The sequence below is a fragment of the Falco punctatus genome (assembly GCF_963210335.1).
Source record: "Falco punctatus genome assembly, chromosome: 4".
Classification (NCBI taxonomy): domain Eukaryota; kingdom Metazoa; phylum Chordata; class Aves; order Falconiformes; family Falconidae; genus Falco; species Falco punctatus.
Genome location: NC_137583.1, coordinates 3,865,336 through 3,881,019, shown reverse-complemented (window position 1 = coordinate 3,881,019; position 15,684 = coordinate 3,865,336). Strand labels below are relative to the sequence as shown.

The window sequence follows — 15,684 nt, the reverse complement described above, 5'->3', positions numbered from 1 at the left end:
CCCCTGCTCCCGGCGGCACGGCTCGGTGCCTCCCTCGGGCCCCGGCACCCGAACAGCAGCGCCCATCCATCGGAGCCCGCCCATCAGCACCCGTCCAGTGGAGCCCATCCAGCCGCGCCCATCCATCAGCACCCATCCATGGGTACCCATCCAGCCGCGCCCATCCATTGAAGCTCGTCCAGCAGCACTGCCAGCACAGCTGGCGTTAAGAGGCAGTGGAGCCAAATGCATTTCCAAAACACAAAAGCGAACCAAAACTGATGCAGATAACTAGGGAGGTTATCCCCTCAAAGCTCAAGGTGAGATCATGCACAGTGCAGAACTCTGAGGCATACAGCAGAACAAGCAACATGTAGGCATGTATGAAACGAATTTCATAACCTTGGCACGTTCAAGGCTGAGGCGTTATACTGATGGTACGAGCTATAAGCTCAACAACACACACGAATTTAAGTGCAGCTGCACGCTCAATGTAGGAGTTAATGCAGAGCCTACGTGTTGTTCCATCCTCCAGGACACACTACAAGATCCATTTGCTGGCTTTGGCTACAGAAGCTTCCCAGCCCCAGCAGCACCAGCATTTTGGCAGCCTGTAAGCAAGGAGAACGTGGGCATTTTGCTGTAGGTCACTGCTAGCAAGTAATTACTCTGCAGCTTGTCAGCTTATATGCAGCCAAAAAGAGCATTCAGCTTAAAAATGCTTAGCACTCAGAGCTACACAGCAAATATTTGTGCAGCAGGTTTAAGCAGCAGCCACAGTCTGCACATATTGCATTTTTGTACACGTATCCCATTTCTGTGTTGGTCAGCAGAGATCAGCAATGCCTTAAAAACTTCTCTGTTTACATCGTTACATTGGTCTTGCTCAGGGCTGGTAGCTACTCCTATGAACATGAATACAATTACTATCCTGTCTTGATTTTTTTTTTTCCTTCCCTTCTGTCATTATTACTCTGTCCCTGATGTTTTTGTCTTTGTTTTCTGGCTTCTACGTTACAGATTCATATAGTGACAGAAGGGATCAACCATTGGTACTACCCGAACTCCCAGACTGGATCAGGCCACAAAAACCAGTTGGGTATTTTCCCCCCTAAATCTAGTTTGGCTATCTCCGGCATATAGTTTAGCAAATCTATAGCAAGACTGGCATTCCTCTTCCAAGCACTGTTCCCCTGGAAGAAAAAAAAAGAAGAAAAAAAGACAAACCGTGCAGCCTAGCAGCATCACAGCTGGCAAAGGGCTGTTCACAACAGAGCTGTAACTCTAAGCACCTTTTTGGCAAGCCCATTTGGCAGCTCCAGTTTTTTTGTCAGAGTCACATCTCCCCTGCCCTCACCCTGCTCTGGTTTGGTGAACACCACTCCTGAAGCATGATAAAGACTTGGTAGGCTGCCTGCCAATTTATTCAGCTCTGGGGACTCAGTGGCTCAGCACCAAGCAAAAATGCCTTTATCCCTCACAGACTATCTTTTCCCTGGGCAAAGAACACTGGTCTGACCCAGTACTGCTGAGCCACGGACCTGTTCAGCAGACCCAAGATGAAAGGGGCCTATTTTTCCACTGCTGCTGGCCAGGGGTTTCAGGGAAGGAACTTGGGTAAATGGTGCTGTCTTCTACAACAATACAGATAGCGTGGTGGTAACAGTACACCAACCTTCGCTAAACCCCAAACCAGAAAACACTCAAGGAGCAGCAGCAAAACAACTCTGAAGAGATGCTTGCAAGTCAGAGAACACAAATTATTATCACTCATAAACATACTTGTTTGCTGCTTCACTAGAAAGCAAAGAAAGCTGCGCTGCTAACGGGAAGAGAACGTGTTTGTAATGATAGTTGCCTGCTTGCTACCAGTACTTGAGTTTTGGTTTTAGTGTTGGGGTTTTTTTTTAGATTTTAATTTGGCAGCTATGCTTTCCACTTTAAGGCTTTTTTTGTTTGACCATTTACATCAAGTAAGACAAAGCTTGTCTGTAATTTAGAGCTTTGATTGTTCTGGAGTAGATTACTTCCAAGGGATAGTGCTGTATACTAAGAGCATCTAGAAGTTCTAAATAGTCCCAGACACAGTTACTTGGTTGTTAAATACTGTATTCCCTAGATAGCACTTCGACTCCATGGCTGCAGATGTCCAAGTTCAAATTTCATTCTTTCAGACCTGTATAACGATGTCAGTCACCCGTAAGCCTCCGAGCAGGCTCTGCTGTAGGTGCCTCTTGTCACACGACACACAAGCTAAGAGCAGCAGGGGAAGCAGAGCTTCAAACCTCTATGTGGGATGGCTGTTTCTCATCCCGTTCTTCGGCTACAGTTAGTGAAGCAACACAATCCTTTCAGCTAGAATGAAACAAGACATCAGGTTGCAAGTAAGCTTTTAGTAAAAATTTTTGAGCAAGGTATTGCAAAGTTGGAAGTATTTACAATAGCTGAAATATCCAGCATTTAAACAATTCACCCAGGCACGGTTACAAACCACAAAAAGGGTAACAGCTTTTAGACATACTGCATGTGTTTATATAAAGAACCACATCAACTTCAAAGTCACTGGTAAGATCTGCCATCAGGGTACCTGTGAACAGCTTCTAGGCTATCCTGGTAAGTGAACCAGGAGTAACAAATTAAGTTACTTCTGGACTCGGCTCAGCATGTATTAACATGAGAAAGATGTGTACACTTACAGCCAGGATACAGCGGACAGAAAGGCAGTAACACCATTCAGCTTTCCTTCAGGATTTAAGGAGTCACTGGTTTGGGGCTCTGTCGGGTGAGAGGCACCACTGCACAGACCGTTTGACACCGTGGAAGGACCGAGGACAGTTGCTGAAGATGCAGACAAGCTAACCTAGGTCTGGTCTTTTTCAGCACTGAAGAGCCAAGTCATCCTGGTGGATAAACCAAAACGATGGTTTTCCTTCAGCAGAACACACAAACTTTACCACTTTACCATTAACATCCTGAGGGACTTTCAGAGCTCAAAGTGTCTGCTACCAGAATATATGAACCTGTTGCTTTTAGATGGATTACACAAAACGTGGGACATACTGGTGCAATGCTACAATCCTAAAAGTGTTTTTGCTTCTTCACTCTGTGCCATGAGGGTTTCACTGGCATACTTCTGAAGAAGCTCCATCTTCTTTCTCCGTACAAGAGCTTCCTCAATCTGCAAATACAAAAATAGGATGACATTCAGCTTAACTGAGATACCGAATCTAGCATGCTTTGCTACTCAGACAGGAGGAAGAAAACCACAGGAAACAGACTGTGAAAGTTAGAGGTGTGTACTAGTGTAGAAGCAGTTGAATTAAGATGAGTCAGGAGTGTCTTTTCATACTTAACTGAAGCTCATGGAAGCCAAAAGCAGCAGTACAATAGATGCCTCTGTTTCAGACCTATGCTCCTACCCTTTTTAATTAGGATATTACCCACCATTTCATTTTACTCTCAGGAGTATTTTGTTTCAAGCAATTGTCTTAGATATAGCTTTAAGAAACACACAACACGTGGCGTTATGCCACACCAGTCCACACCCCTGAAATAACAGTGTGACGAGTGTGCCCTTCACATTAGCAATGGCTATGAACCTCTTACCTAAAAGTTGTCTGGAAGTGCCAGCAATACATGATTCTTTAACAAGCACGTACATTAAAGATCTACTAATACTACCTGCAAGACTTGTTTTAATCTCAGTAATCATTTTATATTTGTCCAAACTGCACACAGGCACACAGCATCTCTCAAAAATAAGTGCTCTGAACCTCAGTTTTTGTAATGCAGTATCTAGAAGGGGTAATCCCATAGGCATAAGGTACGGAGTGGTCTGCCACTGTAAAAGCGTTACACTGACTACTGTCTAATTAGAAAAAACTGCTATGTAAATCAGCAAGTTTTCACCCTCAGTTATGCTCTTTTCATTATGAGAATACCATCAGCCAGAGTGCAATGTTTTTAATCATTATTTTTCTCCTGAAGTTTTGACAAGCCATTACACATGTTGTTGAATCTGCAGGATCATGACTTCAAAGGACAACACAGCACCGTTATCTGACAAGATGGCAGCAGGGGACAAACTGCCACATGCTGTCTGCGTGATGTAAAGGCATACCTACCAAAAGATATGTAACTCCAGAACATTCTTGCCAATTGTATATCAAACAACTTGTACTGTTAAGGTAATATATATCCTGGAGCAGTTTTAGAATATAGTAGGCAATTCAAGGTCATGCCACCAAAACAGTTTTAGAAAATTCACAAGAGCAAACCCTGCGATTCAGAAATCATCCCATTAAATTAAAAAAAAGTTAAGACAGGCAGCAGAAAAGATATAGTAGGCAATTGGGGTTATCTTGGTCATAGCACCACAACACTTTCCAATGTGTGTAATATTTATGAAGGTTTGGGGAATCCTCAGGTGAAAAGGGTTATAGCAGTGGTACTGTAATTCCAGTTCCACAGCATCTGCAAAAGGATTAAACAGCTGCAGTGTCAAGTCACAGAAATAAACTGAGGACACTTTTACTGATGACCTGCCATAAGTTAAGATCTCTGTCTTGCAAAAGCCTGAGTGCATCTCTGCAACTTTATTTTGTTACGTCTTACCTCCTGTTGAGATGGCACTGGAACATGTGCAATAAATTTCTGTTGGCCTTCTTCACCTTCTTTTTCCTTGCCACCTTCCTCATCAGACTAAAGGAAAAAAAAATTAAGCCACATCAAGTTTACTTTCTGAAGAGGTCATCAAAAAGCCCTTTTTTACTTCCTTTGCCAGAAGGAACCAGATACAGCAGGATAAGCGCTACAAAGAGAAGGAGGTAAATAGGCCCAAACAACAAAGGAATATGAGAAGCATCAAGTTCAGCTTCTCCTCCTCGACATTTCCAGAATCACTGCCTTCATTCTTCATACGGCTTTTCCTCTGTTGTGGCACGGGCATGAGTGTAAAGCTATATTCCCTCCTCTCCCCTATCTCTGTCTGCCACAGTAAAGCTATAAACAAAAGGGGAGCCAACTAACCAAGAAGGAAGCAAGCGCTTTAAAAATATACATACCACTTCCCTGTATAGCTCTGTACTGCCTCCTTCTCACACCTCAGAGCTGGGCTTATGAATCATGACATAACAGAAATAAAACAGGGTACCACCACTTTTACCTTATGGACTAACTCCTTTTTGTTCTCGTGATAAACCCACTTAGGTATGGACTGCAAAATAAGAACTAGTTTCCAGCACCCCTTTTACAGATCTCGGAGAGTGGTGCCAACGTCCCTCACTTCTCTTACCAGCCCTGGATGCACGGAGATTAAAGAAACAAGAGCCATGTCCCAGTAGCAGCTGCAGCGTCAGCAAAGCCTTGCTGTATCACAATTCAAATATAAACAAGACCTGAGCAACCCTGGGTTTTGCTACACATTGACAGCATAAATTACACTGCACACAGACCTACTTGTGCTGTTACTGATGTAGATTGTACTTGGGAGCGAGACTGATCAGCGTTAACAAGACACTAGTTCACAGATACCAGCACTCCAGGCAGTGACAGATAAACCACAGCAAGGTCTCAGCTGTTAGCTGTTTCTCACTCAAATAAGAAGTCTTCCTGAGCTGCTAGCTTTTATCACTTTCTAAACTTGCACCCAGTGTACTCATTTAGTACCGATTTTTACAGAACAGGGACAAATGCATAGCAAGTTAGGCAGAGAGAAGGGCAGAACACAGCAGCAGACAGGTTCTTGGCAAAGCAATTCTGCATCCAAGGCAGCACAGAAGACACATGAAATGTTACATCACCTTACATTAGCCATCACATACCTCATCATCATTGACAGCATAGATATTTACTTCCTCCTCCTCCTCCTCCCCTCTTGCAAGTCGTGCTTCTCTCTCCATTTTCCATTTTTCCACTGCTTCTGCTATAACTGGTTAGGAAAGGAAAACGGCAAGTGTATCTGAGAGCATGTTAAAGCAGCACGGTCCCACTTCCAAAGCTCTTCCAACAGACTTCAACTTCTTGCTTAAATCCTCTACATTGGTAAGGCACCCTTACTGTAGAACCTGGATGTAGTATCTAACAAAATACACCAACGCAGTCTGAGCAAAACCCAGTGCTAGCATTTTGAAACTGTGGTACTTGGCAATGCCTTAATTTGGGTACATTTTAGACTTGAAGTGTCACAGATAAATATCAACCTACTTTCTGAACAGAGCGACAGGGGAAGTTGCATGACCAGGCTAAGTGGCTCCTACAGCTCTGTAGCATGTCAACAGCTATAGGAATGTTGATCACTGCGTAGTCAATAAAACATGATTACACTCCTTACAGTGGCCACCTACATAAGTCTCTAAGCCTCTCTCTTTTCAGCTCATAGCGTATTTATCCTATTTTGTAGCATGATTCCAAATCTGTAACTCACTGCTAGCTAGCTGTTAGGCTACTCTACCTCTACTGCACAGCTGAGTACTAGTAAGAACGCTAAAACAAGTTTTAAGAAGACGAATCAGTGACATTGCCAGTGTATAAAAATTCTAGGGAGGTGCAAAATTCATGCAACCAGGCAGGATGAAATGCCTACAACAGCAGCAGTCATTCACCCTACCTCTCAAAGACTTAACATTAAAATGTTCTTCCCCAGACAGCAAGATCTAACTAACTAGCGGCATCTTTGTGTGGTTTCATAATAGAACAGGTACCCCAAATTAAGAACATTTTTCAATGCTTTGTTTCAAAAAAATGTAAGTCTTTGATAACAAGGTGAAAACCACAACAGCCCAGACAACAAGTGACCCTAAGAGAATCTTAGTACATCAACAGTACACCTATTGGTTCCGTTAGCATCTCTACCCTTGTTATTTCAAGTGGTACAATCCCCAAAGATGTTAGTTTTCTTAAACAACCACATGAATCCAGACAAACTACCTCTCCTGCCTGTAATTAACAAGACGTGCCAGCTGAACACAGAGGGAAGCCGTTCTGCAAGCGCCGCACCGCACAACTTCCCTTTTTTCACTATCAACTGTCTGCCAGCCAGCTGCCGCTCACTCACTTTAAGGCTCTAGGCTATGCTGCGGGACATGGATAAGGGAAATATTTCCTTTATCTCCTTCTTCTTCCCTGTCCTATAATCTAACTGACAAGACATAATCTTTTAACACACAATACGATGAGGATCTCACACACTGAGCAGGGCTAAATAAAAGTAGTGGACGACCACACCACGAGAAACTAAGTATTGGTAACAGTTACAGGCTCACCCACTTGTAATCATCTGGACAAGCCACCTCCTGCAGTTTCATTTAAAGTTTTTCACTCTAAATCCAGACAGATAATTGTAAACGCAAAGCACCACCATTTGAGAAAAACCTGATTGTTTTATCTGCTGTGTTCTGTGGAAAAGCCTGCCAAGGGTTCCTGCAGCAGGACATTTCCTGCAGAGCACTGAGGATCTGCCTGCAGTTGAAGCTTCAGAAGAACAGACCATAAAACCAAACATACAATGCAAACAGCAACAAATTGCCAGGATTAGACACTGCTTACCCGAAGCACTAAGAGGACTATTTAGAAAACAGCTAAGCTCTTAAAGGTGGTGTGCAGCCTCTTGCCCAAAGCTACACGAATACCAGAAGACGGCACACAGTGCTGAATATTAAAGTGGGTTTCAGGAATTAGACTCATAATCCTGATGTCTTTACTGGGCAAGTCAGTAGAAACAAAGCCAGAGAACTAAGTGAGCAGACACATGGATAAATATTATCTATTGAGGAAGTATGGGTTTCAAAGGAAAAAATGTTCACAAATGTGTTGAAATTCTGAGATGCGTGATGTGGATAAATCAGCACAGGCCACCTAGACTACAGGGTTTCCAGAAGGTCCCCTCTAATCTCCAAGAAAATGAAACAGCTATGTTTATGGATAAATAATTAGATGAGACAGGAAACAGATGGTACAGTTGGTTTCCACAAAGGAGGGAGGTAAGTGCTTGAGTTCCATAGATCTCCCTGTTGCAATCTACTCTTACATTCTTAAGCATGAAAAAGGTGGGGAAAAACGGAGATGTTCCTTCAACAGCAAATCACTTGCTGACAGTATGAAATCACTAACAACAGTAAAGAGGAAAGCCATCTCTAAAGCACACCCCCTCACCCCTGAAAAGCCTTCCACAACAGTGATTAGGACACCTATGTAACAGATGAAATCTGACAGCTAAGCACAAGACAACACCCACGGGGGAAAAAAGAAAGCTATCTTCAGAGTCCGCCAGCACCCCTTCTTGGACTGGTTTATGCAGGTTTTGTATCTCACATACCTTTCTTTTCATGTTCTTGTTCCAGCGGCTCCAGAATACCATCATCTTCATCCCTGTAGCCATAGTACTCTGCATCAATGGCTTTCATAAGCTCAGCTCGCGTTTTCCGAGGTGGTGGGAGGGCTGAAAGAGCACGACTGTCATTCATCCAGGTCCATCTCAGTAACCTGCTGGGCATTCCTGGTTCCTGTCAGCCTCACAGCAACTACAGCTACCTCGCTTAAGCTAATAACCAGTGCCTGCCCCGAACTGCTGCCGACATTGGGAGCACTGGTGTTTTACTCTGGACTGCACAAAGCAGTCTGAACAGGTGACCCAGTGCTTCATACCGCACAGGTCCCACCACTGCCATGCATGTGGCTGGTTTGCCTCCTGTACTGGAGTCCCAGTACAGAGCAAGACTGCTAGATGAAAGGAACTAAAAAACTGCCTCGGGCTCCCCCAGATCATGTAGTATTTCCCCTAATTTTTCTTTGCAGACAGAAAGTAAGAAAAAGCTGATTTACTCTGTGTCACTTCCAGGCCCAAGTAATTCCCACTCATTCAATGACAAATTATACATGCAGTTTTATCCATTTACATCTAGTTTTTCCTATTATGAAAGATGATTCCTGCTTCTAGAATTACATTCGAGCCAATTTCCTTTTTTTAAAAAAAAAATTCTGAACTCAGAGTACAATTTAGACCTTATCAATAAAGTTAACCTGTTATGCTGGGAAGTTTCTACACAACATCAGTCCTGATCATTTGGAACACCCAGCAGAAAACACACGGTTTACTCTGTTCTACATTTCTTTAATTGCAAACAGCCAAAGGTGTTCTTTGCTCAAAGAAACAGCATTTAATTAACTGCTTGTGTTCAGTGTTTTATTTAGCTGATCTAAGGCACAGGCCAGAATATGGTGTTACTAGCATTCCCCACATACTACAGCAGACATTTTACTCAAGATATGTACTATATCTTGAGTATATATGTACTATGTACTATATAGAAATACTACTATGTATTTCCATGTCTGGGAAGAGTTGCTATTTACTTACGTTCCTTTTCAAAAAGTTCTCTAACTCCTGGTAAATCCTTTGCAGCTCCAAAATACTTGTAACCTCGATTTCCTGGAACTTCTTTCCCTTCGTGATCTAACATTTTCGGTCCAATCCGCTGGAAAACAGAATTCATTCTTTAAAACGGTATTCCTCTTGTATTACCTGTTTTCCTGGGCATCTTCAAAGATTAAAGGATCGAGAAAGGAGATGCACTACACCAGTTCAAACTACCCTGCAAGTAAAACACCCTCACAGCTCATTTTTACACAGTTTCTCTACTTCTACTACAAATCATGCATTTAAAACAAGTGCCCATACCGGATTCACCTTCCCAAAATATCCAAACCTGTCTTATTCTCTGCACTAGTACATTCAGGTATCAGATAAACCAGCACTACTAATCTGACAATGAGCACACGTTTGATGTTTCGGCAAGTGAGAGCTAGTGTCATTATTTCAATTTCGGCAGTAGCTCGGTGAGCCAAGGGAAAACCCTTCTACAGACGGACAGAGAGCAACACAGACACCCAGCACCGACCGAGGGGTAAGATCAGACCCTGCTGCAAACTCCTACCAGGAAGGCAAGGCCCCTTGAACTGGTGTTCCAAATGAAAAGTCTGATCTGCTCATCACGAAAACAAATATTTCTTCTAACACAACCTAACATTTTTAGGAGCTGAATGAAGTTCCTCTCTAATAAACATTTGCCAAGTAATATGTGGTTAACTAAACATTGACCAGATTTTTCTCATTGGTCACTTCACCTGTAAGCAAAACAACCATGCAGTACAAAATCATCTACACTTACAGCATAATCAGGACCTCCAAGCTCCTTTATTCTGAATTCCCAGTGTCCTTTCTCCCTCAGAAGTTTGTTTATCTCATCATTCAGGTCCCGAATTCTGAATTCACCTAATCCAGCTGTTAGAGGGGGAAAAGGCAACAAATTAGACAGCTTACTAGAAGCACCAGAGTAGTTTCAGAATTTATGCAATGGAAACAGTATAGTTCACATGAAATGTGAACTACACTAACTGCTTAAGACTGGAGATTAAAATAAAATGAAAAAAAGCTAATGAGAAAAATCTTACCATTTTGAATCTGTGCCACTTTCTTGGAAATTTCCCCAATGATCTAGTTAAATAAGAACACAAGTGATTTTCTCAAAAAAAGACCCAACCAAACAACGAAAACCACAACCCCCCCAAAAACCCACAAACAAAACCCTAGAAAGACCCAACTTCTAAGTCGCCTTTTCGATCTAGAAAATGGACCCGAGCCTATCAATTTAAAATATCAATATAGATTTTATTCAGACACAAATGAAGTACCCCAGAAGCTTAAAAAACAAGGAAACATTTTTATAGCTGTACATGTGATGAGGAAAGAAGCATGTCCACAGAGAGAGGCTGAGAGAGAACTGAGTCTGACCCACCTTAAGAAGACAAAAAGGGAATAACTGCTGTCCTCAGCCACCTAAGGGCAGCTGAGCTACCTACGGTATAGAGAGGACAGAGCCAGACCGTTTGGGATGTGCATAACAGGGCAAGTAGCAACAAACAAGCTGGAACTGGGGAAATTCTCATTAAATTCAAGGGCGGGGAGGGGATCATTAAGAATGTATTCAAACTCTGGAACAGGTGCCCCATAAAGCTGTGGGAATCCAAATTCTTGAAGATATTCAAAACTCAGTTGGACATGGCCCTGGGTAACTTGACATGGTAGGACCTGATCTGAATACTGTGGTGAACTGTAGGATATTTCAACCTAAATTATTATTTATCTGAGATATATATATATATCTGTGATTTAACTGGCAGCGTACTGAAGAAGTCTGAAAAAAATCTGTAAGAAGCCGTCTATAAATACCTACTATAGAATCAGAAAAACCTATAGCTTGACATTACCTGTCGCCTCCATTTCTCAGCTTTAGGCAATTCATTACACTCTGATGCAAGGAAAGGTCTTCGCTCCTGTTTGACAGAAAGCCACACACCATGAAGTTTTCACCTAGCATCAATATACTGACAGCATTTCATGCAAACTTTATTGCTCAATTAATCCCAGACTATGCTACCAAGCTCCAGTATCTGGCGCTCCCGCTGATTTTTAGCGAGTGGAAAACAGTGACTATTTACAACCCTGCCAAATTAAAATTATCACAAAATATAAAAATCTATGTAAATCCACTTTATTCAAAATAAAACCTGTCACCTGTTTTTATAAAACACCCCACAATCCTCTCCAATACAAATAACATTCCCTTTCGGACAGCTGAATTACAACATCATTTTCAATATACCAGCATCTGAATAAAATCCACTGTCTTCCAAGTATCTATTAAATTTAAGCCTTTTTTTCCTCAATTGCTACTACCTAAATAATGTAATTTTCTTCCAAAATGATTTTGTTTTGGATAAATTGTAGTTTTGAGAATACAAAACTCCTTTTCCCCAACCTTCTTCACATTCTACAGACTGGCTTACACAAACTAACACTTCACATTACCTCTAGGACTCTGTCCAATACGTTTTTATGTATTAAAAAGCCTTCCGTCACATAATATACGGGGAACTCTAGCCCATCTTATTTTCTGGCTGTTGCACATGGAATCTTTTCCACTACAGTTTCCCTCACACTGTTATTTTCCACTTTACTGTTTCATATTGCTTGCACTCGTGTGTAAAACAATTTAACTTGCAAAGGTATGACACCTCAGTTGCCAGAATTCCTTTGTCAGTTACCCAAAATTAAAAATTTTAAGCCTGTCCAAGAAACATTACTGGGAACACTCCGACTCCAACATAAATATTCTTGCAAATTGAGTTATGATTCAGTGAAAAATGTACAGGAATATCCAGAGATGGTTTAGAATTAGTCTCTAAGGTTCTGCGTGGGTTTAGGCATGCCGTTTCCTTCATTATAGTGGTGGGGTTTTTAAATTACAAAGTCACCAAGTCCATTTTTTGTCAATCTTACATCAAGTAAAAAAAAAGCTGCATGATAGTGAAGATGATGAACAGATGCACTGCTGTCATGCGTTGGGTTAATAACATGCCTCGAGTTCACAATGATCCTGACAGCCCCCAGTTTCGCGGTTACTGTTTTGTCCGAGTATCACCAATGAAAGAGATTAGAAGGATTTCTCTACCTCTTCTGGGAAGAAATCCAAACAAACCTTGTGATTACTGTTATAAAAATATGTGCACGTGTATCCATTTGTGTAAGCAATTGCAGAAGGAGATAACTTGAGTCTCAAAAATAATTTTCATTTTCTGCCACATGCTGCCTCTATTTACAGCACTATTGTAATTTGGTTTTTGATTGTTGGTTTTCCAAACTATTACATAAAAAAAAATTAAGTGATGTTTAATTTGCACTTTCTTCTCGGCAGCCGAGCCAATGTTTCTCTGAAACACCCACATACATAAATTTTTAAACAGGTTATTTGGTTAAGAAAATTCTATTTACTGTTTGTTTTGCCTCACTGTGAAATACAGCCCCTACTTCTGCTGCCTTCCAGGTGACTAATGTCAGACTCCTACAGGACACCTGTATGTGGCACATGCCCTGGCAGCTGTCACACAGCTCCGCACATCACTTGCGTCCCACTCTTGATTGGAGCTAACAAAGCTTAGGTCTTTTACATCATACCTTAACTTTCCCTTCCTCAAGCTGAGCTTGCCGGAATCTTGCCAAGGCCGTCCTAAAGAAAAGAAAGGAAGCAGATTTACTTTCACAAAGCTACATTCCAACAGGAATGAGTTCTACTCTGGATGTTTATTATGGACTTAATTACAGTCTGTAGAAAACAAAGGCTCAAACATATTCATTGACTAGGTCTTCCAGCTAACGACTTCTTCAATGCTAGAAATCCTCGGGGGTAAATTTCTTACATAAATGTAAACACTGGCAGCAGCTAATTATTTTTTTTCTGTTTAGCATATGCCAACACATTCGCTATTAGCAGCAAAAGGATGTCAGCAAGTTACAAGCACAAGGATTAAGGTTACAAATCTTAGCAGGGGATACATCACAAAGCAAACAAAAAACTCAAGAGAAAAAAGCTTCAGTAAGGAAAGCAGCAGTCAGTAATCAAGTTTATCAACATAACCAAAGTATTCCAAGTCTCTCGCAACTGAGCAGAGACTACATTTACTAGACATTTAATAGTTATGTTAAAAAATGCAAAACAATCGAGTGCATTTAAAACCTCGAACAGCATACCTATACCCTGCATCTAAGCCAATTCTCTAGGCTGGAGTGCCAAGGGGACGGGGCCAGGCTCTTCAGGGGTGCCCAGTGGCAGGCGAGGGGCACCGGGCACAAACTGCAACACAGGCAGTTCCAGCTGAATGCAAGGAAAAATGTTTTACCTTGAGAGTGACAGAGCCCGGGGGCAGGCTGGCCAGCGAGGCTGTGGGGTCTCCTGCTCTGGGGACATTCAAACCCACCTGGACATGACCCTGTGCAGCCTGCTCTGGGTGAGCCAGCTTTAGCAGGGGTTGGGCTGGGTGCTCTCCAGGGGTCCCTTCCAACCCTGACCTGCCTGGGATTTCCAGAATGGAATCACACCATCCAATCCAGTGTCCGAGATGCACTGGCTGGGATCACCACAGAAGAGCACCTTGCACGGAGTCTGCCAGCTGCAGTCTCTTCAACCTCCCTCTGAGTTACTAAACAAGCTCAGAAAGTGTTTTTGGAAGAAAAACAAACACAAGACAAATATGCTGAAGAGCCTCTAATGTAGCAGTTCTACAGGGTGGCCTGTAAGACCTTTTGAAAAGTACTCAGGGAGGTCAGGAGAAAAATAAATATGTTCAAAGCCATCGGTTTAGCCCAAGCTGCTCCCAAGCAACAATTCTGCTTAAGCCAATGCTGACAGACTCCTGCTCAGCCTGGCACCTCTGTTCCAAAAATGGGAACTGCCTAAAACTGTAATGGGCTATTAGAACATAGTTCACCACATTTACCATGCAGCCCCTGCTGCAGCCTCTGTCCCGCAGTGGCCAGCCCAGCGTGGCCCGGCAGCACCAGCCCAGCGCTGAGCAGTAGGTACACCAGTGCCCCACACCCCCTGCTCCTGGCCCTGCGTTCCCTGGCTCCCTGAATCCCCCCGCTCCCAGCCCCCGGGCATGCTGGTGCCCTGCACCCCCCTGCTCCCAGCCCCCCCGCCTCCCTGCATCCCCCCACTCCCGGCCCTGGCCCCCCCGGCTCCCTGCATCCCCCAGCTCCCGACCCTGCATCCCCCCCTTTCAGCCTCCGGGCACACTGGTGCCCAGCATCCCCCCTGCTCCCAGTCCCCGAGCACACCGGCTCCCCGCATCCCGCCGCTCCCAGCCACACCAGTGCCCCGCATCCCTCCGCTCCCGGTACCCCGGCGCCTCCCTGCGCCCCGCATCCCCCCGCTCCCAGCCCCCGGGCACGCCGGTGCCCCGCGTTCCCCCACTCCCAGTCCCGGGAGCCGCCTGACGCGGGCAGCCGGGCGCTGGAAGGCCCTGCCAGGCTGCCGGTGCCCCACGGCGGGTCCCGCCGGCTGGGCGAGCGCGGGCCTGTGGCTGCGAGCCACGGCACTGAGGGCCCGTGTGCGGCACCGGGGAGGCAGCGCGGGCGGGGCCGGGCCTGAGGCGCCGGCCCGGGGGCAGGAGCGCGGCGCCCCCCGCACTCACATCGCCTTCTCCGCGTTCCGGGCCTGGAAGAGAGCAGAGACGGACCGTTACTACCCGCGCTCGCAGCGCCTGGCCGCCCGGGCCCAGGCCCCGCCAGAGCGGCCTCGCTCCGGGGCGCCCGGCCGGGGGGAGCGGGCAGCACGGCCCGCGTGGCCCTCGCCCCCGGCCCACCGCGGGAGCAGGGCCGCCCGCCACCGGGCCCGGGCCCAGGCCCCGGCCCCGCACTCACCATGGTGCCGCCGCGCCGGGGGACCCCGGAAGAAGACGCGCCGCCCGCCGGAACCGGAAGCGGCCTCGGGTGCGCACGCGCGGCCCGCGCAGGGTAGGGCCGGGCCCGCCGGCGGGGGGCGGGGGGTGCCGGCGGGGGGCGGGGGGTGCCGGCGGGCCCGCCCCGGGCTGTACCGGGCTGCCGGGCCGCTCCCGGACCCGGCCGCGCCTGCCCTGCGAGCCCCCCCGCGGGGAAGGGCGCAGCGCCGCCCGCTGCCTCACGCCGCCGCCCGCCCTCCTCTTCCTCTCGGTGTCCCGGTGACGAATGGAAACGCGCTTTTTTGCGGCGTTCCGTGCCCCGCATTGCCGCCCGGCCCCCCCAGGGCGGGATCGGCCCCCCCAGCACCGCGCCCCCCGCCGAGCCCACCGGGGCGACCGCAGCCGCCCTCCCTAGCTGCTCTAAAAACCACA

The 15,684-nt window shown here is 45.5% G+C and overlaps 1 protein-coding gene across 2 annotated transcripts; it reads right to left on the bottom strand.

Moving 5' to 3' along the window:
* Positions 1-2,352: 2,352 nt before the first annotated feature.
* Positions 2,353-15,592, bottom strand: ISY1 (ISY1 splicing factor homolog). Of its 2 annotated transcripts, XM_080386183.1 has the most exons (12): positions 15,236-15,592; positions 15,007-15,029; positions 12,992-13,043; positions 11,245-11,310; positions 10,429-10,471; positions 10,146-10,258; positions 9,335-9,452; positions 8,294-8,416; positions 5,802-5,908; positions 4,594-4,680; positions 3,040-3,157; positions 2,353-2,879 (listed from the first exon to the last, which is right to left on the bottom strand). In XM_080386183.1, exons 1-11 carry the CDS (start codon positions 15,575-15,577, stop codon positions 3,050-3,052), a joined length of 1,182 nt encoding a protein of 393 aa, XP_080242309.1. In that variant the 5' UTR covers positions 15,578-15,592; the 3' UTR covers positions 2,353-2,879; positions 3,040-3,049. The 2 variants fall into 2 exon arrangements, with proteins under 2 accessions (XP_080242309.1, XP_080242308.1); XM_080386182.1 differs by having other exon boundaries at positions 2,353-3,157.
* Between the last annotated feature and the right edge of the window lie 92 nt (positions 15,593-15,684).

Bases quoted from the DNA above. Each gene is read 5' to 3' on its own strand.
- ISY1 (XM_080386182.1), bottom strand. From the start codon at position 15,577: ATGCGGGGCACGGAACGCCGCAAAAAAGCGCGTTTCCATTCGTCACCG. The intron at 15,030-15,235 runs GTGAGTGCGGGG...GCTCTCTTCCAG, and splicing joins CCCGGCGCGGCGGCACCATG to GCCCGGAACGCGGAGAAGGC. The intron at 11,311-12,991 runs GTATGATGTAAA...TCTGTCAAACAG, and splicing joins TTGAGGAAGGGAAAGTTAAG to GAGCGAAGACCTTTCCTTGC.